Source organism: Toxoplasma gondii, chromosome XI (genome assembly GCF_000006565.2).
Source record: "Toxoplasma gondii ME49 chromosome XI, whole genome shotgun sequence".
NCBI classification, from domain to species: Eukaryota; Apicomplexa; class Conoidasida; order Eucoccidiorida; family Sarcocystidae; genus Toxoplasma; species Toxoplasma gondii.
In genome coordinates this window covers 1,291,575-1,318,622 of record NC_031479.1, presented here as the reverse complement: position 1 = coordinate 1,318,622, position 27,048 = coordinate 1,291,575, and the positions used below count along the sequence as shown (strand labels likewise).

The 27,048-nt window shown below is 50.5% G+C and overlaps 4 protein-coding genes across 4 annotated transcripts; 1 reads left to right on the top strand and 3 right to left on the bottom strand.

Annotated features, from left to right (window-relative positions):
• The first annotated feature begins 81 nt into the window (after positions 1-81).
• TGME49_310390 (hypothetical protein) lies at positions 82-6,998 on the top strand. Its single transcript, XM_002364244.1, has 6 exons — positions 82-1,569; positions 1,956-2,034; positions 2,673-2,835; positions 3,853-3,920; positions 4,495-4,647; positions 5,047-6,998. The coding sequence occupies exons 1-6, from the start codon at positions 1,291-1,293 to the stop codon at positions 5,151-5,153; spliced, it is 849 nt and encodes a 282-aa protein (XP_002364285.1). The 5' UTR covers positions 82-1,290; the 3' UTR covers positions 5,154-6,998.
• On the bottom strand, positions 5,046-11,258 carry TGME49_310380 (brix domain containing protein). The gene is made up of 5 exons (XM_002364243.2): positions 10,165-11,258; positions 9,491-9,685; positions 8,887-9,002; positions 7,798-8,020; positions 5,046-7,406 (listed from the first exon to the last, which is right to left on the bottom strand). The coding sequence occupies exons 1-5, from the start codon at positions 10,400-10,402 to the stop codon at positions 7,234-7,236; spliced, it is 945 nt and encodes a 314-aa protein (XP_002364284.1). The 5' UTR covers positions 10,403-11,258; the 3' UTR covers positions 5,046-7,233.
• A 1,383-nt stretch (positions 11,259-12,641) lies between these two features.
• Positions 12,642-20,744, bottom strand: TGME49_310370 (hypothetical protein). The gene is made up of 7 exons (XM_018782624.1): positions 18,447-20,744; positions 17,380-17,886; positions 16,609-16,733; positions 15,878-15,933; positions 15,202-15,276; positions 14,517-14,581; positions 12,642-13,991 (listed from the first exon to the last, which is right to left on the bottom strand). Exons 1-7 carry the CDS (start codon positions 19,317-19,319, stop codon positions 13,905-13,907), a joined length of 1,788 nt encoding a protein of 595 aa, XP_018635569.1. The 5' UTR covers positions 19,320-20,744; the 3' UTR covers positions 12,642-13,904.
• A 2,627-nt stretch (positions 20,745-23,371) lies between these two features.
• TGME49_310360 (hypothetical protein) lies at positions 23,372-26,951 on the bottom strand. Its single transcript, XM_002364241.2, has 4 exons — positions 26,159-26,951; positions 25,468-25,534; positions 25,070-25,345; positions 23,372-24,527 (listed from the first exon to the last, which is right to left on the bottom strand). Exons 1-4 carry the CDS (start codon positions 26,302-26,304, stop codon positions 24,342-24,344), a joined length of 675 nt encoding a protein of 224 aa, XP_002364282.1. The 5' UTR covers positions 26,305-26,951; the 3' UTR covers positions 23,372-24,341.
• Between the last annotated feature and the right edge of the window lie 97 nt (positions 26,952-27,048).

Sequence of the window (27,048 nt, the reverse complement as noted above, 5' to 3'; positions counted from 1 at the left end):
CGCTGGAGGCGGGGGGCCGGAGGGGGGGGAAGTCAAGCAAGCCAGAATTCGCGTCTCTTTCCCTCGCTTTCAATTCAGCTCACTTTTACTTACATCGAAGTCATGCATTGGATTTTTCGTCTTCCAAAGACAACCCGGAGTTCCCCTTGGTATTATTCGCTTAGAAAACATCGGCTTTCATGTGTGCACTAATGGCCATCATTGGCATTTAGAGCAGTTTTCCAAGCGACAGCCGTGGCGGGGATGTAGATGTGAAGACTTCTTTTTGCGCGTTCTGCGCCAATAATAACGGGAACGCAGTAGATTGATATATGTTTGAAAAGGCAGGCTGCTTCCCGAAACTCGCCGTCTGAGTGCCGTCAGGCTGAGAAACGACGGGAGCGGTGGAGGGGGGGTTGCAGCCTACGGCCTCAGTCAGGCGATGGTACGTGAGTAAATTCCGCTGAAAATGTGGAAGAGTGTTGGCTTTGCGGTCCTGTGTTTCCTTTTGATTCTGTCACCTTCATTTGTTCTTTCAATAAGCGTCACTGAAAAGTGGTAGCTTACGCTTCTTCTTCGCAGAAGACGTGTTCAGAAGATCCGCTGGTTTTCCGCGAGGGCACTCAACGAGGTCAAAAGTAGCGCAACGCCTTCGATGTGGTGTCACTGGTGGACTCAACATGCAGCAACAAAAATTTGTGTATCTAGTGTGTTCAACTGAGCACTTGTGTAAAAGTAATGCGTTGTCATTCGGTTCTTGTGGACTGGATAGGAAGTTGTGGGGTTCTCGCCTCGACTTCGTAATAGTTTAGAAACGCGCCTGTTTAAGTGTTGCCGTGTAGGAGGGAACCTATACGGGAATTATGGTACGCGCCTTGTGTGTTGGGCATAGTTCGTGATTTTAGCTGAGAAAAAGTTGTCGGGATGTTCGCTGTCATTTAGATCCCTTTTTTGGATGAGCCAGAGGGAAGGGAACCTAGTAGGAAACAGGAACGGGACGGAGGGAGGAGTGACACACGACGAGTGAGACAACACGAAACACAAGAACAGAGGGGGAAAACACGACGAAGGCAGAACTGTCGCGGCTGATGAAACAAGGACCCGTTTACGACGGAGAAAGACCCCGAAAAGAGAGACGGCAGCAAAGTGACGGGAGAACGCAAAGAAGGGAAACAGGAGAAACGTGCGGGAACGAGATTCAATTTAAAGCAAGAAGAGAGGTCAAGGTGGCCAGAAGGAACAAAGAGGAGACGACGCAGGGCAAAGTTATCTACGGCAAAAAGGAGATCGTCCTCAGTTCCTCCGGAAATCATGGCCGTGCCAGGAAGTAGACAGGCAGCCTTTTGGGTTCCGATTTGCATTGCGGTTTTCTCTCTCTTCTCCACACTCTACCTAGCAATGGACTGGATAATGACAATGTTCGAAATTGGCCGGCCGGAGTATCCAACTCAAGAGCAAGTCGAATCGCAATCGATTCACTGGCACCCCCCGCCGACGAGTTTAGGAAGTGTCTTTCTTCCAATTTCGTTTGCCCTGGGTTGTCTGACGTTCGCTTCCTCATGTATAGCGACGATACGCGCTACGAAGGGTGTAAGGCGAATCTTCGGTTTCTGTCCACGGACACACGGATTTTTGTCTCGCGCTTGTTTCTCCTTCCTTCATTCTTGGTTTTTCTTACTTGTGGACTGTTAGTGAGCACGTTCATCTGCATCCAGAAGTCGTGGGAGGTTTCTGTGCGTCTGCTCACAGCTTCTCTCTTTGCACCTTCAACTTCTTCACTGCGTTTTTTATGGCTGTCTCTCCCGCTTTCCTTCTCGCCGTGCTCCATCTTGTTCGTCCTGGCGTCTGTCGTGCGCCCTTCCACATCTCGTCCTCGCTTTCGTCACTGACGGTCCACTTGACAGAACTTATAGTTTTGTCTAGTCACGGACTCCGGAACTGTCTTGTATCATCAACATTTTCTTGTTTTGCGCCAGGCAAAGGACGAGAATGCGTTGGCGGCGAACTGGCTGTTCTACCTCACTTTCTTCATTTCTGCAGGCTTCGTGGCCACCAGTGAGCGCCTCTGCACGCTTATCTTTTACTCCACAGTTACGGCGATTACTGAGATCTCTACTTGGTTGGGTACCTATACGATTAGTTATAATACTAAGCGAACAGTATCTACCTAAGTATTTCGTACAGGCTAGGGTTAAGAAGCAGACCACCATAGTGAATATCCTGACGATTGTACAGCTTGTGGACCTACTGCTGCGTTCAAGTATCAGTTGTCTGATACATGTGAGTATTTGGAGTACGAGGGTCATTGCCAATCGACTTGCACTACCACGTACGCATGTACACTTGTTCGTTCCAGTGTACCCGTGTGTTTGATGTACTTTGGCCGTCACACATACAGGTGCATACACCAGTAGATGCGTATTCGTCTTGTGTTGATCTTCCTGAGCATTCACCTGTAGATCGTTCTCTCCTGTCTATTTCATAGGTCTATTTTCAAATGACCACATGTGCAGGTCTTCATGCTTTTAGACAGCTCGTTCCGCAGTGTCACTGGTCGGGTGGCGGCGGCCGCCGAGATGCATCGATATCCTTCCCGTCGCTGTCAACATCGGCCTCTGAAGACGCGCTGAAAAGCTGGCCGTTTTTTGTGGACGATAGATGTTTTGCGTCTAAGAGTTTCTGCTTTTCTACAGATCTGATGTTGTCGATCAACGCATGGTTGGCAAGACAGGAAGTTCGCGCGAGCTTTCTCTGTTCTCCTACCCAAGGCACTACGCTGCCTCAACAGATTTGTACCCGGTTGTCCACATGGAGACAGGATAATGACCTCAAGCTGCTGGTTCTCTTTCTGGTGTCGTAAGTTTCTTGTGCCTTTTCTGCAATCCTGTATTCGTTCTATTATGGGCTTGCGCGCGCTCAAGTTTTCCTGCACTTGCTTTCTTTCTCCCGTTGTCACTTTTCTTCTCGTTAAGTCACCTCTCGTGGAAAACCGACTGTATTTCTCGTTTAACAGGATCTGTCCCTTGTCTGTACCTGATACGCCTTTCTGCTTTATTTATTTTCCTCAGATGTACCAATACATCCCCTCAATCATTCCCATGTTCGTTCGTTTTTACTTCGAGCGTTGCTTTGCTTTTGCGTCTGCGGACAACTTCCTGAGGCTGTGTCTTCTCCATCACCCCCAGAAATGAACATGCGCATTTTTTTTTGTTCCAGTTCATATGCTTCTCGTACTCTGGGGTTTACGTTTTGCACCCAAACTGTATATATATATATATATATATATATATATATATATATATATATATATATATATGTAAGAGAGTCGAGGAATTTCATGCATCTCTATTCTTCCCTATCTCTTCCAGTTTTACACGTATCTAGTTATCTATACACTCATGTTTACTGACGTAAGTCTCTCACTGCCTCTAGCCATGTATACTTGAAGACATGCATACTATGCCGAAGCCTTCGCAGGCTCCGTGAGGGGGTACTGCGGGCTGCATTCATGTTTGTATGATTGATTGGCGACTACCATAGATGTAACTGCAGGAATATCAGCAGTAAGGCAGTACATAAAACAACTGAATTGGTTCAGGTGTCAGGATGTACTTTTTTTTTGTTTTTATTACGGACACTGTGGCGTCTAACTGAAAACTGCACAACTCACCATTCTTCCTTTCGACACCGAATTCCCCTTCGCCGTTGCTTTATTCTGATGCCATACAGTTTTGTGTTGGGGCGCTCGATTTGTTTCTGTTTTGCGTAGGAAATGGATGCATCCATCTCCTGTTTCGTTTAAGCATTTCTTCATGTATTCTTTTCTTGCAGTCAGACTGTCCTTTCGCGTGTCTTCGGCTTGTCTCTTCTCAGGGGAGGTGCCGCGCTGGCTACGGGAGTGCTGACAGTCTGTCTGCTTGTCCTCATCTGCAAGGCAGTGTGTGAGTCTTGCTCGGTCGACGTGCGTCACTTTCTCGCCAGTTTTTGCAGCTATCGTCTTGCACATCTTACGTTTCGTTCATAGGACTGTTTTAGCTGTACATTCTATTTTAAATCCTATACCTCAGGCGGTCTCAGGAAAATTCTTCCAACTTTGCATTACTTAACTCCGTTGAAGAGTATTAGGATGTATCTTCTGTGCCATCCGATCTAAAATCGTGTGTGTGCCTTTTTGTCGTTCATATAAATCTAGTATTGTGTGTTTCACGGGCTGTGTCTTTCATTGTACAGCTGCAGCCCCGGATTGTCGCGTTTCAGATTTTCCTCTGGTTTACACTGAAGACAGGTGGACATGTGCGTTTGTTAGGTCGACAGTTTTCGATTAGCACACGCGCCTGTCGGTTTGATTCTTTTCTCAGCGTGAATGTCCGTGGAAGTTTGTATGTCCCCTTACGCATATGTATCTGTGCGTGTAATTAGTTGCCCATGTCTGTACATATACCCTTGACTACGTATGTTTCTCTTTTCTCAATTGGCACTGCATTTGGTCGCCTGTTTCCATGCTCTCATACGCAGGGTTTCCTCCTCTAGAATACCCAGAATTCCCTGCGAAAGGCACGACTCCGACTCGAGATGTTTTACAGCTCTCGCCCTACGCCGTCAAAGCTGTTCAAGAAGCAGGGCGTCAATATTCCTCCTCAACATTCCACAATTCAGGGTCTGAATTCGGTAAGAACACACGAACTGTGCCAGAAGGACGAGCTTGTGGAAGCCCCGCACATGCTTCTTTTCCTGCTGTTTGAAGAACTGGGGCGAATCCGCTCTTTTACTCCTCAAGTCGTAAAGAAAGGAGGGACTTGGGCACACGATTTCAAACGCAGGGACATCGGGAGAGCAGAACACGCTGGTCATTCTGGAGTTCAGAAACCACTTACGTTTTATTCTCATTCCTCAGGCGATCAACGGAGTGGAGAATATCGACATAACCGAAAAAGATTCACCGGAGGAAACCAGACAAATCCTTCACCGAGGAATCTAATATGCGTTTCTCTTTTCAGACGTTGCAGAGAACGGGCCGCTTGTTGTTTGGCGTGGACGTTCTGCTTCTGTGTTCCACTTTTGTTTCAGGCGTGCCAGTCGGAGTTGGCGCCTACGATTTGTCGCCTGCATCATCCTGGTCGTCAATAGCGCGAAGCAAGCGACATAATTTGTCAGCCGTTTTGCCGCACCGTTAGATTCACGTGAAAACGCCGATAGTGTCTCGGCATTTATTCTGCTCGTCTCTGCGTCAAGGCAACGACGCCACAACACTAGCAGCGGCAAAAAGCTGTAATTCTTGTCGCTTTAATCGCAAAATGGTGATGTTTAGTTTAAGCAGTCACCTTGTGGCAAAGTGTTGTTGGACATTTTTTCCTCAGAAACAAGCAGGAGGAGCCAACCTTAGCTACGTTTGTGACGATATGGGTTCACTTATGGAAAGAAAGGTACACTTCGTTTCGTTCGATAGTCCGCGCTTAGTCTTACCGTCTCATAAGACATGATTATTTGTAAGTTTTTTCTGGGAAGTACAGAAAAAACTTGAAAATAATACTGGCTGAGAGATGAGTACGCGTAGCAGAAGACAGTGTTGTGCAGGCGGCGGGTGCTGTCGGTAAGAGATGGCGTTTCGTCAATCCTCTCTAGTAGTTCCGTTGCCGAGTAAACTCCCGTGGTGGCAGGTTCTTTTGTTTTCGGGGACAGCAGCATTCAAGAAGGGAGAGAGTGCAGCGGCCACGCAAAGGAACATGGAGATGTTCCAACCGGCTGACAGGTGCACTCGTGTGTAGGAACAAAGTCGGGGCGAACAAAGCAACGGAAATTTGCCTGAGACCATGACTCCAGCGATATAGAAATGCAGTGAGGACGGAAGTCCATCGCAGCGACAGTTCGTCAGACAAGGTTGTACAGGTGAAGTAGCGTGTTTCGATCTCTGTTTCCCATGGTTCTAATTACGTGTCTCTGGTAGCTGGCATTCTTTCTGTGTCGATCGTGCCTGTTGATATCCCTTTCGGTTGTTCACCACTCCAAGTTTGCTTAGTCGCTTTTTCTCTCCTTCTTCTTCAAGTCGTTGACTTGTATCCTTTGTTGGACGGTGGTCGGCTTTCTCTTCGTTTCACTTTCTGCAGCTGTCTTCGTCCGACCGCGTTCATGCAGCATTTTTTTCGTTTGGTGGGGTCGTCACTTCTCCCTTAGCCCTGGTTGTTTCTCGCTTTTCCTCGTTCCTCACCGAAAGCTCCTTTAGACTCTCTCAAAACCCGAGTTATATGTCTACCATTGCTGCTATTCCAATTCGTGAAGGGTTCGGACTCGCGGAGTGAACTGGAAAAGTTGCCTGTGAAGAACTTGTAGTTTTCCACGTAGAAGGAACTGGCCATATATCGGAGACAGGTCAGCTGGTTTTTTTCAGGTTCTCAGCTGTCTCCTGCGTCCTCCAACGAAGTGTTTAAAGGGATGGTATTGTAGAAACAAGCAGCCGGGTCTGTCGGCAATACTGCCCGCTCCCGCATTCTTCGTTATTCACCACGTTGCGCTTTATTTCGTTGAGAGAAAACCTGTGGGTAAAGTCCTTCCATAAACATCCATGTCGAGCAAACACTCCTATTCTCCGGTGAGCCGGCTTTGCTGTAGAAAACGTGCAGCATTTTCTGCTCGATAGAATCGAAGAGTTGCGAAATGGCTTTCCCACCGGAAGAATGTATTTTTGCCGCGTTTTGTAGATAGTGACACTTTATCTACGTGTCCGTGGAGAATCGTGTACATCCATCCGTGCGATTGCACGTGTCATTGCCGCAGCCGCTAGAACGGTAGAAACGCATATGTTTCGTCTCAGTCAAATTCTAGAACCTGTTTCTTGAATAAATTCGCGTGAAACCTGTGACAGCCGCTGCTAGTGAAGTTGCTTTCAGAGCCGTGTCATCCCGGTGCTCCTCTCTGTCTTTGTAGAATAATCCGTGTATTTCCTACACACTAACAACCGCCCAGAGTCTACCAAAGGGAATATCGTGACCTTTGTACACTCGTGTTTTAGTTTCAAAAACTCCGTCGGAGTGCCTGTTTCCGCAGTCTTGCGCACTACGCTTTCAAAAAAACAGCACGGCATTCGCGACACACCAGAGCACAGTGGCTCTCGAAAGAACAATGGATTCGAGAGTCGAAAATGTAACGTTTTTTGCAGAACACACGGGATCAGTAGAGGAAAGCTCGACCACGGTCGCGTCCGTGGACACAAGTACCTGTCTGCCAGCACCGACCCGTCCCCCGAGAAAAACACACAAATCACTCAGTCAGAGTCGCCTTTGGTTTGTTGAAGAAAGGTCGAACTGCCCATTCCGTTTCTACATCTTTCATTTCAGCTGTACCCAAGTCAATGCGGTATGGTTTCAATGTGAAGCGAGGCCCAACTTCCACCAGCTCCAGATGGCCTTTCTTCTCGGACGATTCTTCCTCTTCTGCAAAGGCAAATCACAATTTCAAATTCCTCCCATCTCCACGGTCAGAGTCCGAATACACGCAGTGAACGACGTGCACGCCTAAAACGATATACATACGTATGTATGGAAATATCAGTATATCTATGGGTGAACACTTGTCTCACGCAACGGTGAGTAAGCGGCAATGACTCTTCGAGATTAATCGGGAAGGTCTTACACGAAATCGACTGTAAAATGTCGCGTTCAACATTACAGTGAAGCTACGACGCAGCACACGGAAGCTCATACATTCTCGACAAGTCGTTTTAGTTGAACGTCTCCACAGAAGCAACTATCTTTAGATATGAGAGTCGCGAAATCAGCAAAGATGTAGGTAAGAAGAACCGTTTCCTTCTCGCTTTGTTCCTACCAGCATCAGCAGAGGAACTCCCAGGAGTGTTGCTTGCTCCAGATGTTTTTTTTCGATTGTCTGTCCAGGTGTAATGCCGGAAGTGGATCTCGTCGCCGACATTGACAAATGCTTGGACGCGCTGTGCAATGGGGTTTGCGGGGGGATATAGAAATTTCAAGACGTTCATCACTCGAAGACCTACGCGCGATGTGAAATTGTGAAAAACCAGATGCGGCGCAGCCTGGAACACCCCAAAACACAACGCAACAAAACTGAAGCCTTCGTCGTTTGATGCAGGAAACATGCAGAGCAGCGACCCTTGATTCGCTTGACGCTTTCCTGCGAGTGGCACAGACAGTCCAGTGCGAAGTAGGGGAAGATTCCCTCAAAAGAAGGGAGTTGAAAAGACAGGAAGAAAAACGAACCGACTCTCTCGATGCAGATTTCGAGGACCGACAGACCAAACCTCATGTCTCCTCACATGTCGGCGTGTCAGCCCGTACACCGGCATCTTCACACAAATAAACATGGTGGTTTGTCAAACCTCCGCTGGAAACCACTGTGCTCGACGCCCTTCACATGGTGGACTTAACCAGACTCATATATGTCACAGACATCATTGGCCTTATATAGATTCTTACGGCTGCATGCACGCACACGCCGTTTCGTATCCGGGACTTGAAAGATAACAGGATTTGCAATAAACGGATGCCACCAAAGTTGACAGGTAACAGGGTATAAAAAAAAGACACAGTTCATCCGAAATATTGATACTTTTGCTGCATGCGCGCATGCGAACCGTTTACAGTTGAGAGGGGCCAGGATCGTAAAGGGCTTCATGCAAACAGCGAGGCGAGCCCAGAGACGCTCCCCTCTTCGAGGAAACAAATCTCTCAAATCAGTCAAGAGAAATGGTCACCAAGATTCTTTGCCGGATTATCTGGGTTACATTATTACACGGTGTTCGTTTTTACTATTTCTACAGGAGTGAGCTCTGTTTTTTACACAGCAGGACTTGGATAGGATATACAGAGATCTTGAAGGTTTCACCGAGGAGTCCAACTCCTAGCGCTCCTCAAAAAAGCTGATTCATAATCCGGCACTTACTTCTGACATATTCGCTGGCTTTTCTGGAAGATCATGACGAAGAGCAACGCCTGAGAGATTGAAGTATGCAGCTGGACCGTGAGGCAGGTGACACACGACCATCGCATCGGGCTGGCCTGGGGCGCACAGACAATACTCGAAAAGAAGAGACTCTCTCCGCATGTCTTCCCCGGCCTCTGTTATTTGCCTCTGTCGAGACAGTGTGTGCTCCTATCTCCGAAGACCGAAACCGACCACTACACTCTCGACGCTTCTTGTCTCGCGCAGCATCGAAGAACGGGCCAAACAGGACGCAAGTCCCGCCAGGCATGCAAGTCGTTGTACAGAGAACCGTCACTATGTGATTCTCTGCAGCCGACGCAGAAAGCCATAGGTGACTTCCCATACGTACAGTGTGAAAAGAGAAATGCACACACACACGAGACGGACTCGAGTACCCTAAAAACACCCATGCCAACCACGACAGAAATATGTATTTATATATGTGGGGAGCACCAGCATGGATACACGAGCTTGTTGTTTTTGACGGAACAACAAAAGTTAACCGGTGTTCTCCTGGGTCTGAGACAGCACGCGCTCTCCCTTCCCTCTGCTCGTCCTCTACCTCTGTGTTCGTGGATGATGATGAGGTCGGTCACATTGTTGCTCCGACAGAGTTCGACGAGGTCGTTGACGACATATCCACCTCGATTTATTCGTTGGCTGTTCGGAATCAAAAGACGCAGTTCCTTGACGAACTGCTGCAGACGACTTGACGGATTTCTCGACGTCGTCAACACAACTTTCGGATCCTCGACGCCTGGCAGAGACGCAACAATCACGAACGACGTCCGCTCTCTGCAGAGCTGCATGCAGACCGAGTTCTCCTCACTTGCGCCAATACGCCGTCAGCCCAAACACCTGCGACTATGCGTGAAGACGTCAATATACTTATACACGAACTCTCAACCATGTTCGTCTACAAACATGCTGATCAAATTGCAGAACTACCTACATATATATATATATATATATATATATATATATATATGCATATGTGTATATCTGTATATATGTGCATATGCATACTTTTGTGAGCAGATCTGCAGGCATGTGAGGCGCGCATCTCCGGATCCATGAGTGTGTAGTGGCGCCGATTTCAAGTTTTTGGAGTCGCGTTTCTCGATTAAGTTGGAGAGTTCTTCGCTGCTTCTGTGTTCTGCCAAATGCGCGGTCTTTAGTTCTCTCTCTTGAGCAGCTGTTGCGTCCAGTCTCGCGCGAGGAAAGTTCTTTTCTCACCTGCGTAGGCGTATTCGTCGTCGATGTGGGTGGTTGTTTGGGCCGTATTGACATCCTCCAAGTCGAGAGTAGGAAGGAGTTTCTGACCGGCTTCTCCACGTAAATCCGAAGGAACAGCCTTGCCCCTTTCGAGAGCCTCCTTCAGGCGTTTCTTTCTGTCTGCAAGCACGCGCGCCTTCTCTTCGGTGGCCTTGCGAAACAGATACTCCTTTCGAAGTCGCACGGTCCGTCGCAGCATGTTGGAGAGGTTGCTTTTCTTGCAAGAGAGACGCGTTTTCGTTATTTCTCCTGGCCGAAACGCCGAGCTCGGCAAGTTTCTCCTCCTCTGCTGCGGGGGACAGACGCCGGCGACGGAAACAAGGTTTTTTCTACAGACTCGGAAGCCTTCGATCTGGCTCCTCGACTTCGGACGACAGACACACGCGAGAGAAGCACGGCGCCAGAGGCGAGTAACAGACAGACAAAGCTCCTCTGGGTCTGTGAAGAAGCCAAGGTGTAGAGACAGCAGAAGGCGACGCTGCAGGGAAGCCAAGAAAAAGAACGCGAGAGAAGTCGAGGCAGGAGGACGAAGGGTAGATTGAAGACTTTTCTTTTTCAGACAAACAAGAGTGGCGATGCGTGTTTGGAGTACGAAACTTGGAAAAAAGAGTTGCAGGCTGCGTTGCGAGAGTCTTGCTCAGACGCCGGACAAGCACGCAGGGAGAGGAGAGAGTTTCAGGGAAGAGAGAAGAGCGGAAGAAGGGCAGAGAGAAGAGCGGAAGAAGGCGAAGACGCGCGTTCTGCGTAGAAGATACACTTTACAACTCATTTGATGCGGCGGAGAGAAACGAAAGCACCGCATTCGTAGACAGACAACAGAGTCCCGCAGACGCTTAGCGAAGAAAGACGGCATCTACACTCAACAAATACACCGTATGTTCAACGGGAGAAAACAGCGTCCATCCACGCGGCAAGCCACACGGTTGCGATGCAGGTAAAAAAAAGAATTTCTCGTGAGTTTCTGAGCGCTGCACGGGGACAGCAGGAAAGGAGCTAGACACGTCGGTCTCAGGAGACAAGAAGGATCTCCAGACTTTGAGGCATGACTCTTTGCCTGATTTTTCAGAGAAAGATGTGACATGCGTCGAAAAACTCTCGATGGGCATGCGCTTTTCAAGCGACAGAGTTGCCCAGGTCGCATGCGTGGGGTAACGCGAAAAGAGTCTCAAAGCTGACTTCGTATCTTTTGGATTTCTTTTATTCTTTGCTTTCACAGGACAGCGAAGGCACCGAAAGACAAATCAAATGCTTTCTTTGCACTGAACGAGCGAGCGACGCGAAGAAAAGCTGGATCGATCGCGTTGAGGAATGACTTCCACTCTTGGCTCTTCACCACTCTGTGCGGGCTTTTTCTGGGGGAGACTTGTGTCTCGCTGCTTGCATGCAGCTGCGTTTATTTTTTCCGGTGAATTCTCTTGCGAATTCTTATCTTTCAAACAAAGGCAGCATCAGAAACGGAGAACTGAGCGTCTGTTGGATAGGCAAACATACGGAGGAAATACACTCGGTGAAACTCGTTGACGTCTAAGAAGCGAGTTAAGCAGCCCTAGTGCTCTTTGGTCGGATATCTGAAGTTGTCGATATCTATAAACAGAGAAACAGACTGGCCGGCTAAAAAAGCGTCGCTCGATCTCAGGACCGAGACTTCAGTCTCCCTTTCTTTCTTCTGTAGTTCCCGTCTGTAGCTCTGCTTTATCTCCATTGTAACAGACTCTTGTGCGGATAGCTAGAAAATCTAAGGATACCATTGATATAGAATACAAAAATATGTGCAATTCTTTCAACCACAAGCGTCACGGAGCCATATATATATATATATATATACACGTGTGTCCCACTGTATACAGATATAAGTATAACTTTATGTACAACTATATATATATATATATATATATATATATATATACGGCTGTCTGTAATACGATTAGTGGTTTGGGATGCAAGCTCTCGACATCTACTCGAAAGACCCATTTAGAGGCACGTTCATCCATCTCGGATTGCACGCACAATCGTGCTTGTGTCCGTATCCGCATATTATTTATCTAAGCACCTGTGTCAGCCACAAATCTGTACCTACGTCTATGCATATCATATATATATATATATCTTCATATACACGTGGACGTATATGTGTATGTGACGTTCATGTGCATGTGGTAGGGGCAGAAATATTGTGCCACGTTGCTCTCGGGTTTCGCTTTCTGGCGTGCGTCCCCATCGACAAATCGATGGTTTGTCAGGAGATCTGTCCCGTCGATCAGGCTTACTTTTTGAGACTCGAGCTCTGAATGTCCGAAGGCTAGATCGACAAAAGGAAGGTCACCCACAGCTTTCTGACCACGGCCGGCGGCATGAGACTGTGTCGCACGCAGCAGGCGCCTCTGAAAAACTCAATAGACGTTTCAAGTTTCGTCCACAGAAAAGGAAGCACATGCATGCGCGGAAATGAGGAATTGTCTGCGGTGGTAAAGAGACCAGGATTCAAGTGGGAAAAACTCGCCATGTGAAGCGAGAAGGCATCTACACACGTGTAAGTATCAAGGAACACAGGTGCGTCTAACCGTCGGAATTTCCGGATTCGGCTTGGTCCAGGTTCTCTGCAAAGGCGCATGTATTTGTGTCCACTCTCCAGGTGAACAGAGACCCTCTACTACGTACGATACTGAGTAGGACTCACGAGGTACATGCAGCCAAGTTCTCTGTGGCTACTGACATCTTTGTTCCTAGGCTACTAAATGTTCGACTCGTGAGATACAGACAACCAAGGTCTCTATGATTGCCGTGTTCCGCAGTGGAAAGTGCGAATTCTAGGTTTCTCCACAATTTTTAGCGAAATGTGCCCGGAACAGACAAACATTAGGAGGGAGACTTTGCCGCGACGGACTGACAGGGCTGCACATGCATTTTCAATTTATACGTGTGTTGTTTCCACGTATGTTCCAGGACTGAGTCTAGAAAGTCGCGTTCCACGCGTTGGCCAGTTGCCTGTCAGATCGAAGAGAAGCTGATGCAGAGTGTTTCAAAAAATGATTTCTGAAGAGCATCTGGGCCAGTGGTGCGAGGCGCCGGAAGAAAAGAGGTCTCCACGACAGCACTGCAGAGCCAAGACGGGAGAAGCCCCCCCGTTTGACTTTTTTTGCGCTTTCCTCGCACCCTTCTCCACCAAGTCTTTCCTTTCCACGAAGCAAGCACTGATGAGGCGCCCTCTTTTGCGGAGGGAGCGGCAATCGATTACCCGTGCGTTGTGACGCAAACATACGTTTTTTTGGCCGACAGAAACGCGCAGAAGCGCCGAGAGCGGCTGAAAACGGAAAGCACACAGTTCCCCAGCTCGCACCCGGGACTTCCCGCTGTGCGTACACCGCACGACCCGCGCCGGTCTCCCACGCACGAGTTTCTGGGCTTTTTTTTGAGATTTTCACCGGATGCATGTCTTTGCCGAGTATCCCGAGCCGGACGCAGGTCACATAAATGTCTTCCGCTCGAGCGGGGTGCACAAGAGGAGTCAAACCACCGTTCTCCTCCAAGCGGCAGAGAGCGCCGCAGTGCCGCACGACCGTCGAAACCTCCGAGCTCTCACGACGCGTCCAGCGTCACCAGAGAAGCCGGAGAGCAGCCACACAAACGTCTCCGCTCAGCACTCTAGAGAGGTCAACGGGCTCCCCCGGCTTCTCTTTTTCAACGCTTCCGTACTTCTCCTTTCACGGTTCCTCCTGCGGCTGGAGCGCCAACAACTGATACAAAGAAAACACCGTGCCGATGAATCCGGGACCGATCCGCCGCCAGTGCTGAAGAAAAACAAGAAACGCAGGCCGCTTCCACGCTCTGTCCTGTTGCCGGAGCACATATAAGCGGTCACTTTCGTAAACGTAAAACTGACAAAGAGGATCGCTGACAGATCACGAGCCTCGGGATTCCGAGCTGCCAAGCTAGCACCACGACGTGATGGAGCCTGGCATTTTGTCTTCGTGTGTGCTCGCTCTGAAGGTGAGTAACCCAGTTAGATTTATCTGTGTTGATGCAGAAGCGTCGGGTAGTGTAGCAGACCACGAGGATCAGGATTTCCACATGAACGGCAGACGTCGTCGTACGGAGCGCTTTCTTGTTCCGGCACTTTGCGAGCATCGGAACAAGCCCCTCGTCGGAGCAGAAGGAACCGGGAAGAACTTTCAAAGTTACATCTTCCAACTTTGGTTTTTCGAAATTTCAATATAAGAAAAGGAGGCACCCTGTGAAAGAGTCCGTGCACATCACAGCCCTGGAGACGAAAGAGAGCCTCTGAGTCTAGATGCGAAACCACCTTCTCGACTTACCTCGCTCGTCATTCCGACGAAGAGAAGGAACAACAGGAGAGGGCCAATGAAGTACTTGAGTTTACCTGCAACGCGCAAGTGCAGAAGCGCCACAGCTCACAGAGGCGATGAAGGACAGAACAGAAAGGCGCTGGAGACTTCACGAGCTCGAGTCCGCCGAGCAGCGACGAGAAAGAGGGGGGACCTCCGAGGCGAACGCCACACGCAGAGTGGAGACGGGTGACTCCCTGAAGAAGGCCTGACAGAGAGACCGCCCTGTCTCGAGGTGAGTCGTCTTCGCATCCTGGGAACTGAAATGCGTCAGAATACGAAGGCGGCTGTCGCCGCAGGCAACACCCTACGCAACACCATCAACGGCTAGCCTGCTGCGAGGTCTCTAACTAGATGTTGAACGCGCGCTCATGCTCGAGACCTTCTGGAGTCTATCTCGACGCGAGAGAGGCACCTAATGATCTGGAGTCCAGACGCCAAAGACACTCTAGAGACAAGCAGCAGGCTCGAACAAGAGACACCGAGGCTGGACAAAGAAGGAGTGTGAAGTGTACAGAGTCATACGCGAGACAAACAGCCGGCAGGACGGCTTCAGAGAGAGGTTTTTCAAATGGCGTCCTCAGAGTGTGAGATCTCCAAAAACACACACAGGCACACGGCGACGAAAGAATCGCGTGAAATTTTCTGTACTTACGGCTTCGACCTCCCATCCCAAACAAGGGTGTCCAGAATGCCGCGGTCTTCGCTCCAATCGACCCCAGAAGCACAGCTGTACAGACAGCACAGCAGACCCAAGGTCTAGGTCCCCTTTGGAAATCCGCAAGACACGCAGATTCGTAAAGCCCCGACGGACGTTTGTTCACTCACGCACTCGCCATATGGGAGGCGAACTAGTCACTGACATACAGAGAAGAAAATCGCCAGTACACATGTTTGTCTCCGAGGGCGCTTCGTCGCCACGGAAGAGAGAACGGTGGAATCGAGAGGCCGAACGGGGACGAGAAGGCCGTCGCGAAGCATTGCTTCGTTTGCACCAATGCTCACTGGCTCATAGACAGTGGAAACGTACAGACACTTGCCTCAAGAGATCGAACTGTCGAGACAGACGTCCTCTCTTGAACTTGCGAAAAGACTGTTTTCTAGCGAAAACTGGCGAGGTAACCTTGCGGTGTATGTACAGACACCTCCAGCACGGAGACGATGTTTCCCAGTAAGATGTCACGGCCCATTCGCGCATGTGAGGCTTGATTTCTCGCCCTGTTCCTTCGAGGCAAACTGAGAGGTGGACTCCTGGTTTAGATCTTGACGCCGACTTTTCTGCATTTCGGCAAGAAAGTTCTGAAATCCACGTCACTTCCAACAGCACTTACTTCGCTCGGTGCAAGTGACCGCGTACAAGCTCGGATCGCCGACGGGCAAGCTGCGCCTGAAGGACAGACGCTCAACAAAGAGGACCTCCCGCAGTGGCCAGATGTCTCGGAACTCTTGTAGACACCTTATAGGGATTGTACGCCTTTCACAAGAAGTGTGGGTCGAGCACAATCGTGAAAAATCTGTTGAACGCGCCCCTGTCTGCGTGATCCTTTTGCACCCGATCAGGCGACACAGACCTGTGGACACAAGCTGCTCTCCCCGTTTCCTGTTCAGAAGCGAGAAACCGCCAACGCCCTTCCGCAGGCGCAGACGCACGCGCGGAAAAGTACGTCGCGCGAAACGCGAGATCTTGGTTCACATCGTGTCTCTGAAGCTTGGGACCGCTGAAGAAGATTCACTGGCAGGAGACTCCACTCGGACGCATGCGCGGACACAGGCAGCCAAGAAAACGCGGATGCCGCAGCTCCGAAGCCACCGCAAGACACACGTCTCAGCGACTTCTGATGCTTGCAGGAAGCCCCCGTGGCGTCTCTTCACGAAGAAGGGAAACGCATGCAGTCAACACAGTCAAAGCATCGAAGACTCAGCTGCGCATGGCGTTTTTAATCTTTGACATACTACACCAAGTGGGGGGCATGCGCTTAGATATTGCCTCCGTTCAAGGGAATCAGAACCACTTGCTGCGAAGTTCCAAGAAACAAGGGAGCCGGCAAAAGCAGACGCTTACAAGGTCTTCAGCGGATCCGAGAAAAGCTCCCCGAGAGACGGGAGAGAAGAAAACGAAAAAGGGAGACAGGTGAAAGCCACCATGACCGCCGCAGATGTCAAGCGAGCCCGTACGCTCCTCCCGTCCTGTCATAAGAAACAAGAAAACCACACATTTTGGGGACGAGGAAATGTGACTCGAGTTACGAGACACAGACAACCACGTTCTTTTCGACTGTCGACGACCCTTCAGTATAAAAGACAATGAATATGACTCATGAAAAACAGAACACAACGTTCTTCATGACTGCTGCACACCAGTCCACCCCACTAGAACTCCGTCACTTCTCAGCAATCCCTTCCTGGATACTCCGCATGCAGCGCGTCCATACAAGCATGAAAATATCTCCTAATCACTTTTCCACACACTCCAAATCTATCTATATATCTATCTATATCTATGTATATCTATATCTAAATATATATATATATCTACATATGTATCTATCTATATATTTATCTATCTATCTATATCTATCTATATATCTATATATATATATATATATATATACGTAGACGAAGCTATAGAGTCATGTGTTTATCTGGGATCACGCGACATGTTTACCTACGAGTCCGCATGCAAGGATTTCAATGTGCCGAAAAGGCGGCCCATCGCCAGAGACGGACGCGTCCCGTTCAGTAAGAAGCGAGTCGCCTTCTGCAGGGCGACGTTTTTTCGCTCACGCATTTTCCCCGAGAAGACAGTTGCTTCTTCTGTCGCCTGTTCGCTTACTCTGACGGCGTGGACAAGCCAGTCGAGGAGAGACGCCCAGCGCCAGCAGGCGCCGGCGAGAGCCATACCCCCCGCGAAGACGAGGAAGAGACCTGCGACAGTCCAGGTGAGGGGATCTGGCGGCGCTGCTCCGTCTGAAGAGACGCGCATGTATTCCTTTCCTGCGGGAGACACGGCGCCGGAGTCGAGAGGACCCAAGTCGACGAAGAAGAGCGACGAAACAGACGAGACCAGAGTGTGTGAGATGCCCAGACGGCCCCCGAACGCGACAGCCGAGGTGACTGCAGAGAAAGCCGCCACAGCGCCAGAGACACCGAAGAACGGCGGCACCGTGGCTGCCGCGACGGCGAGGACGGCGGACAGCGCGCCGGAGAGAAGAAGAAGAAGGTCGCCAGGAGGCGGCGAGAAAAGAAAGAGAAAGAAAACGAGCACCGACGTCACGCTACGGACGTGCAGCGGCAGCGGGAACTGAATCGAAGGATCCGCAAACATGCCGCTGTGGACCACCTGAGAGGAGGAAGAAGAAGACAGGGACAGAAATGCGGAGCTCTCATCGTGACATGCGCGATCTTTCAACCTGGAGGGCTGGTTGGAAAGACTGATGAAACGCTGCAGTTTCAAGTTCCACCCACAGCCTTGATGGACGCTGCGACTTTTGTCTTTCGTGGTCTGCAAAATCAAGATTCCCCTGAAGCGGTCTCAGGGCGGACGCGCGACTGATTCCTCGCTGCATGATGCGTCAGACGTTGGTGCATGCGCGCCGCCAGAGACACCAGATGCACACAGAGGCTTCTGAAAAGAGACGCGTCTCTGCTAAGAGATCGGATGGGGAGGGAGACAGTGCGAGAGTGAAAGACTTCGCTCTTTACGCGCAGATCTGAGGTGAGAGAGCATCCTTCGACCTCCTGTTAAGAGAGAGAGCTACAGAAACGACAGCAGGACATGAGCAGTCGTTGTCTCCCGCTGCGAAGACGGGTGCAGCGACCTGAAAAAACAGGTTCCACGTCGACCGAGACTGAGACGAAAGAGAGGCTTCCCTTGCGCAACAAGGTTGCATGTTGACTTACGGGATCATAGAAGAAGACGACGGCGGCGAGAGCGTAGATCGTCCCGCTGACTCCAAAGTATCGGAACGGCTGCGCCTCGGCTGTGGGGAAGACATGAGCGACAAGCCATGTCATGAAGACTGCAGGCATGTAGAGGCAAATGAGAATCGCGAGGGCAGCGCGCAGTCGTGGAGAAGAGATCTGTCTGTCCGTCTGCTGGGCGAGTGTCAGGCCTCTGCGTTCCTCTTCGATCGCCTGCTGTATGTACACAGCACAGGAGTAGAGCAGAAAGGGGCCGACGCCCAGCCAGAAGACGACGGAGCTCTGGGAGAGGTAGAAGGGATGGAGGAGGAAGCGCAGGAGAGGCGAAAAGGTTTGGGGATCTGGGAGCGAGAAGAAGGAAAGAAACAGCCGTTTCTTCCTCTCGCCTGCGAGTTGGGTGGTCTCGGCGGCGGGGAGAGAGAAGACGGAGGGCGACTGAAAGAGGTCGGAGTACGTGACGGCGACTGCACTCGGTGGAATCGAAGGCTCCAAGGACAGAGCCGGGAGCAGGCGCAGCAGCAGAAAGGAGGCGTAGGGCAGAAGGAGACAGAGGAAAGCGGGAGAGAGGAGGACGTTCAGGGAGAAGAGCGAGGTGGGGAGGCTGTGGTGGACTGCGGCGAGGTGCAGGCGAAAGGCGCGAATCGAGGCTGAAATCGAGAGCGAAGGAGAAGACGGAGAGTTCGAACTGATTGCGTGGAAACAGACAAAGAGCACAACGAGTGGAAAGAACGTGTACAGAAGCTCAGAAGGAGAAGAAAACAACGGAGACAGGGCTGGAGGAGCAGACCCCAAAGACGCAGAAAAGCCGCCCGCCGGAACCGGCATCTCGACTGCTTCACCTGCGACAGGCATCTTCCCGACGCGAGAAGAACGATACGCAAAAGCAGAAGAAAGAGAACAGAGACAGACGAGAGGAAAGAGAAGAGCAGAGAGAGGAACAGATGTACGCGAGGAGAAAGAACACGGAGTCCAAAGAGACGGACGAGAAGACAACAGACAGAGAGAGAAATGGATGCAAAAGAAGAGTTCAAGGGGAAGAGGGCAGACGAAAGAAAAGAAAGACAAGAGAGAAAAGACAGGAAAGAAGAGAATGAGGCGGGCAAGGCAAGAGGCCAGCGAGAGACGGAGCTGGAGCACCGTGAGGCGCCGAAGGGAGAGATACCCTGTCGGCCCTAGTCACTGCATCCGACGCACAAGATTCGAGGCGGCTTACGGTTGAGCACACCTCGAATCTCTGAAAAGCTTTCCTGAAGGAAAAGTCGCAAAACTGGAGGACGCACAAGACATGCGGAACCGGTAGGCAGCAAGACTTGGCTTCTCCATGCCGGCATTTGACGGCGGGAGACGCCACACGAAGAAGGCCTCCTGAACTTCCACGAAGCTGAAACTCGACTGGATATCACAAGCGCGGACAAGCGAGTATTTCGGATATGCACTGTGCAGCAAGCTGGAGGGTCGACGGTGTATGCACCCCCACATAGCGCAGCTCTTTCCGACTCTCGGTTTGCGGCAAGAAAGGTTTCCTGAAACAGCTGTGGACGTCTGCCCGCGTAAGAAGGCGGATGACGGGGAGAAAAAGGCAGTCGAATCGGTCGTGGGACGCGCCAGTGAAACAAGGAGAGAGCTGTAGCAGGTGGCGGCAGCAGCGCTGTGTCTGCGCTTTCCGCGAAGGCACTACGATACGAAGTCGGCGAGAAACGGCAGGAAATGGAAGACGGAAGAGACGGATTCTGCGGCAGGCGCACTAGAAAAAGGAGAAAGAACAACTCTCAAGTGCCACTGGGCCGTGACGCTTCGCCTCGCAGCCGCATCTGCAAGACTCTTTTCGCCGTCGCCGCATGCAGCAAAAAAAACCGAGAGTCAGCGACACTGCATAGACAGTGTGACCTGGTCTTGCCTCGTCTTTCTCCGATCATTCAGCAGGCGCGAAAGTGGAGCAGTCGGCGATAGGTCGCGATTCTCTGTGGGAATGGCGCAGAGGGAATGAAGACATATGTCTCGTGTCTACGCAGATCCAACACACACACCGCAGCGCACGGTGAACATGGTCATTTTCGTTTTCTACACCTCGGCGACCACTCACGACCAAGACAGAAGAAAACTGGAGCTAGATCGATGGTGAAAGTGGATACACTTTCGCTCTGTTGATTCAGGATCCAGAACTGCCTGGCGTCTCATTTCCCTTCCTCGGATGTGTGTTATGCTGGGAAGCGCGTGGTACTGGGGTGGAATCGCAGCAGTCCGTGGACGGGTTGTACCTAGGTACCGTAAGGGCTCTGCTTATTCGGAGAACAAGGAACATGGTTCTCTGTACACACTGACGAAATAGAAAGACTCGGTGAAGCTGTTCCCCATGCAGCAACGCCCCCGGCGTCGTCTGGTCAAAGACGGCAGCGCAGTTCGGGAGAGTGGCAAGCGAGCACGAGTGTTCCAACGAAAAGGGATGTCCAGCAGGGACGTTTGCATCTTGATATACGACCGCGCAACCAATTCGATGAGAACATGGACATAAGCCTTAATCCTTATTCGATTTGTACCTGCTTGAGTTGTCAGTTGAAAAAGCTAGAGAGCGTGCTGGTGATACACGAAATCAGTTCAACAGAACAAATCCGGGAAGCGGTTACTGCGCAAAAGGAAGTGAGAGACAACGTTTTTTTCGAAAACACTCGCCGAGTAGCAAGGGGCAATCTTTGTGAACTTCATTACAAAGCAAGGGATCATCTCAGAAACGCTGATCTTTGAAGACTTCTTTCACCATTCAGCGGGGCACCATTTGATTGGGCATCAAACTCATACTATTTTGTTAGTCTTCTAGACGAATACTGAAACGCGATCAAGGCAAGGGACAAATTAAAGAGGAAAGTGTATAACTGAATCCACTATGGTTGAGGTGTCCACTTGAAGAGTTTTTCCATGGAGCAGAAAAACGAGTCGTTTCATGGACAGAAGTGTATATGATTGAAGGCACTATACTGGTTCCTCGTTACATCACGTCTTTGTGACCTTCATCATGTGGGCTGACGCGTTCACCGGCCTGGTACCATCTCGTTTAGGACTACCTCCGTAATTATTGTCTGCTTGGTACGAGTGTTTCCAGGGAATTTTACGGAAGAGATTGGCAAAACACAGTTGATTCTGCAGGTGTATCGCGTGTACTTATTGAATGCAGATGCCTTCCAACGATGCGACACTGTGACAGTGCGGCGGCTGCCCGGAATGCAAGCGGACACAGCTGATCCGTTTCGACTCTTCTAACAATAATTTAGAGAATTCGATACGTTTGCAGCAAGAGAAGCAACCTCTTGCGGATGATACAAGGAACTAAGTCGAAAAATGGGGTGTCTTCATGCTATTAACCAAAGGAGAAATCACTCGGGCGGCACCGACGCCGCGCGTTCCTCACTGCTGTGTACGACGTTGATTGAGGAGGAAATCGCTCGTCATCGTGCAACGCTACTTGCCGTCAGGGTTGAAGAGGCGTCCACGTGCCAGCATTCATCTTTCGTGGTGGAGATATGCACCAAAATCACATTCAGATTAGTAGTCGGTTAATAGCCAGACGGTTGGTTTGCGGCCCCGGGATACAGTTTTGTCTCTAGCCTCCGCCGACTTTTTTTTGTGGTGACGCTGAAACGCCTTTCATATCCCTACACACCTTGTGTGGCGCAGGAAACTGAACTCATGCAGGAGTCTACTTTGTTGTTGGTCTGAACATACCAGGGTAGCACAGCCTGCGTGTAAGAAAAGCCTTTCTGTCGCGAAGCGTGATAATTCGGTCTTCTTAGCGTGTCCGCCGCGAACTTTCTTGTTCATACAAAATGCTCCTGTTCTTGAGATTGGTTGTGTCTACACAACTTTTAATTTTGCTTGTCCCACTGTTTGGCTTTCGGGACGTGTACTGGAAAGTCCCTGCACTTTTTCTCGGCTGTCGCTTGAGTCGACTGTCGAAACATGAACCACGTAGTTTCGTTCGCCCTTCCCCTGTAGCTTGCCCTCCAGCTTACACAAGTCAGACGCTTCAGTCTCTTTCTCACAGATCCGCATGAGACACGAGTAACAGTGGAGTCAGCTTTTGCAGCATCGTTGTCCTCCCTCACGGCCACACAATGTCAAATGAGGTGTGCTCACGGCTTGTTGAAACAAGACAGGCCACCATCCACCATCCTACATACTGCTGTATTTTCTACATAGATGCATTCGTACATTCTTATTTATTGGTACTACTTATATTCTGTAGTGTCCTTGTTTCTTCTACATGTGCGAGGCCCCATTTCGATCCCAGCGAAAGACAAGGCTATTCAGCACCAACTCTGGTGATGGGGAGAGAGTTGGCTGCGTGTAGTGATCTGAGTGTGATACATTGAAGTTGCTGTCTGAGCACTTCGTTTGACCGGGGAACACACACTCGTCTCTTCAAAACATTCACTGCTTGTTAAGCACGTACTGACCCTTTCCCTCGTTTATACTGGGCAGGACACGCGGCGGTCGCAGGGAGAAAATCAAATACTGCAGAAGCAGAGAGCTGTGCCTTGCGGAGCTCGCAGCGTAGCCATTCTAGAGAATCTACAAGTAGAGGGAAGTAGAGTCGCGTACCTGTCCCTCTATCTGACACTGGCTGCAACGAACCATCTCTAAATCTTCACAGAATATCATCGCTCAAGCTCCCGCACAACCCACTCAGCAAGGCCACTCGACCGGAGATCAACCAGTTGGGTGCGTTACCAGGATAACTATTTTTGGCAATCACACCAGACCGTCAGGGAGAAAAGGGTGCCAACGGTAGGCGCACTTTCTCTGTATGCAGTCGGGGGGGAAAAGCCTTTCTACTTTTTCCACTGTGACCGTGCAATCACAAAGCGAAGCGGTGTTGTTTTCACAGTTCCTGACGACGGTTGAAGGCGCGGCAGGCATGTTGTAGGCAGCTTCAGCGACGCGTCAGAAACAGACACTTGTCATGAGGGAATTCAGAGGACAGACAAATGAAGTAGCTACTGTTCAGTTGTTGAGACAGAGTTGTTTGCCTCCTCAGAGTGTGACGGTCCCCATATCTCTGCGTGCATTGGCACTTGCCAATTTTTCAGTACGATGCGCCCTTGTGCGTTCGAGGAACTCCACCTGCTCGGCTCTGGTGTCGGCCACTGCATTTAGAATGTCTCAACTTTGCTGTGTATAGCAGTCTTCGCTTCATCGCTGTAACACCACATCGATGGTGTGCCGGCTCTTGCGAGAGACGGCCGCACCCGTGGACCAACGCTGACCGCCTGCCGCTCCGTTCACTACACCAGGGCGACCCCACACTTTCCTCCTTCTCCCGAACGCATGAATATGTCTCCACTGTGAGATGCAGACAAAAACGCGTCCTTTATGGTTGCTGACACAGTAGTACCTCGGATACTGAATTTGACTCCCACTCCCGTATGAGATACAGACAAGTTTTTCTTCATGCCTGCGTCCCTACGGCTGTGTTCCGCATTAAGCAAGTTCCTGCGTCGCTGTTTGGCCTCCAGCAACCAAGACATATCCAAAACTGGACCCCATTTCTTCAGGTTCTGCTCTACCGGTGGTGCCCCTTTGCCCGTTTGCCTACACGTAAGACCTATTTGCACCGCTCTCTGTGTGTCTCTCTCTGGCTGTGATCTTTTCGCTCTTCAGTGGGAGGCCAGCTAGTCTGCTTGCTGGTGTATCCGACATTCCGAGCTACAAAACGGCGCACTGCGTTATGAATCGACATGTTCCTTCCCCGCGAACGCAGTCGACAGGTCGCGTCGACGTCAAGCGACCATCGGCTTTCCTTCGATTTCAACGAGGTCCAACAAGGTTCTGCGCCGGACTGTCTGGCGCGTTTCGTGTCTCAACAGGAACTCCTCACAAACGTTAGAAGAGAACAGTGAAGAACATTGTCAGGAAAGTATACGAAATGTAGCACTGGAGGAAGAAGTAGAAGACCTCGAAAGCGAGGACGAAGGAGAAAAGAAATGAGAACAGTCCGGAGCTCATTGTCGCCAAGACCAGCTTCATGACTTCTCCGAAGACGCTAAACGCCAGCAACGGACGAACGGCCTGTAATTCACGCAACACAAGAGAAACGCAGATTGTCCCTCTGTATAGACACACACACAACGCACCTGGTATGCACCGCATGCGGATCGTCCAACGAAAAAGCCGCAGGCAAACGCGGGGGTCGGCTCGTGAGAAATCGCACGCACATGTTCATCTGCACATCGACTTCCGTAGCTCCATAAATACGTAAACACACAGCGACAACACAACCAAAAACATACACAGTTACGAAAATTACGCGCAGTCCGTACATGCAGACAGATGGAAATATATGGCAGGCCTCCGAGTCGGGCGCAGAAACATCTCTCGAAACATCTACGAGCAGTCAAAACCACCACTCGGTAGACAGCGAACGGAGACACAACTGGGAATCCGGCTCTCAAACGCCGACTCGTTTCCTGCGCGGAGATCCACACCCGACGCATTCCGCGTTCTTTTGAACGGATTTCGCCGATGCGTTTCGTTGGAGAGTCACCAGTCACGGACGCCTACAGTCTCGCACGCGAGAGCCGTCCTCGACGCGCGAAACTCGGTGCACTCACCTGGAAAGTCGTTCTCGCCATGTACATGAAGTAGAAGCGAAAGTTGAGGAGGAAGGTTGCCGCGAAGCTGGCCATCTTGGTGGGTCGAAGAAAGCCTACGCCGAGGAGTCCCCGCGTCTTGTCAGCAAGAGACGTTTGAAACTGTGCGTTGCTTCCTTGTCCAGGACGAGTAAATGCAACCGACCCAGTTCCTGTCGGCTGCAGGGCATGCGTCGCTTTCGCGCTCGCGGCCGCAGCGAAGAACCGCCGAGGTTCCATCGCGTTCGCCACCAGAGCCTGAAAAAAAGCGCGTCGAGAGCAACAAGGAGATCCAAAGGACATGGAGTCAAACAGCCAAGTCTCCTCTCTGTCGACGAAATCAAGATCGCTTGCTGTTCCTGTGTCGCATTGCTTCTCACCCGCGCCGAAGAAACTCCAAGTCTGTTGCCTACGGGGAAGAGCTGCGTCGACGGCGCGCGCAAGAAGCTGCAGAGAAGCAAAGTCGACATCAGCGAAGAAAAATCGATCTGGAACACAACTCGACATCGAAGAGCCCGGCTCTGAAAAAGCGCCTTTCCCCTGGAATGTCCACTGCAGCCTGAAGAGCGTTTGCAAACGTCCAGAGGAACTCTGGAAGACTGAGAGACACGGTCGTTCTCACCGTGAACAGACACAAGAAGCTGCTGAAAGCAGAGAAACGGATTTCAAAAGTTTAAGTCTCCTCCAACGTTAGCGATATCCCATAGCAGTGACGTTCTCAGCGCAACACAAGGATGCCTGCTGTCCCCTGTGACTTCCTGGGCCGACTGGGTGTGTCGGCGTTCTTTTCTCTCGAAAACTCGGACTCTTTTCAGTGGTTAGGTTTAACGGCACAAAGGAAATCGAAAGTCTTTTTACCTCTCTCGAGCAGTCCAACGGCGTGGTGGAATCTCCATCTGCTTACCTATAACGATATATACATGAATATACATATATACATATACATATTTATTTCTCCTGCGAAAAAGCTGAGGGAAAACTAGACAACGGGAGAGACGAGCGAGAGACTGAAGACACGAACTGTTGATCGCGAAAGAAATCCTTTCTTGTCGTTCGTTTTTGATGGCCTACGGTCGCTGAAGTGTCTTTGCAAACGCCCCCGCGGATCTTTGGCTTTCTGCACCGGCAAAGAACGTCGCCTCCCCCAGTCGGGGAAGAGTCCCTCGCGAGGAGAGTCTCGCGGCCGTGCAGAAGGGGAACCGAGAGCCGGCCGCCATTTCGTTGAAGTAAGAAGGAGAGCGGAGAACAAGAGGAGGAGCAGAAATCAGCAGAAATGTCTCTCACCAAGCAGCGCACAAACACAAAGCAGAAACGCGCGACCTCAACGCAGAACGCGTCACGGTTCGAAAGGTGGGTGGAGTACAGCCAGCAGGGAATTCCGACAAAGTTGGAAGGACACGACAGAGAGGCGACGGCAAAAACTGGAGGAAAACGAAAGGCGGGAAAAACAAGAAATGCGAGAAACGCGTGCCGGCGGCCGCAAGAAGGAAGGACCTCGCCAGGCTGCTCTTTGTGTGCTGCGAAACGGAGATGGAGGAAGGCAAGAGAACGCGCTACAGCGTCCGTCTCTTGCTCGTTTTCTTTCTCGACCGTTTCTTCTGAGAAGAGGCGACGCCTTCTGCGAGCAAAGAATCGAAGGAAAAGAAGGCACACACGCCGAACAGGAAACCGAACAAGTGGAGACGTCCTCAGCTGCAGAGGCAGGGGGACAGGAAAAATCGCGAAAAACTGATTTTCTCGGTCGGCTGCTTCAAATGAGCATACCGTCGATCTACGAAAAACGAATCGCTTTTCTCCTGCGAAAAAAAGCGAAGAAAAATCATAAAACGGGAGAGAAGCACGAGAGACTGGGAGGGAGAAAAGCATGAGCAAAAAAGACACCGGCTGCATTTCCTGCATGCGCCACACAAACCCACGAGACGCCTCACGGGAGGACAAAAATCTGGCAAGCGCCCAAAAGG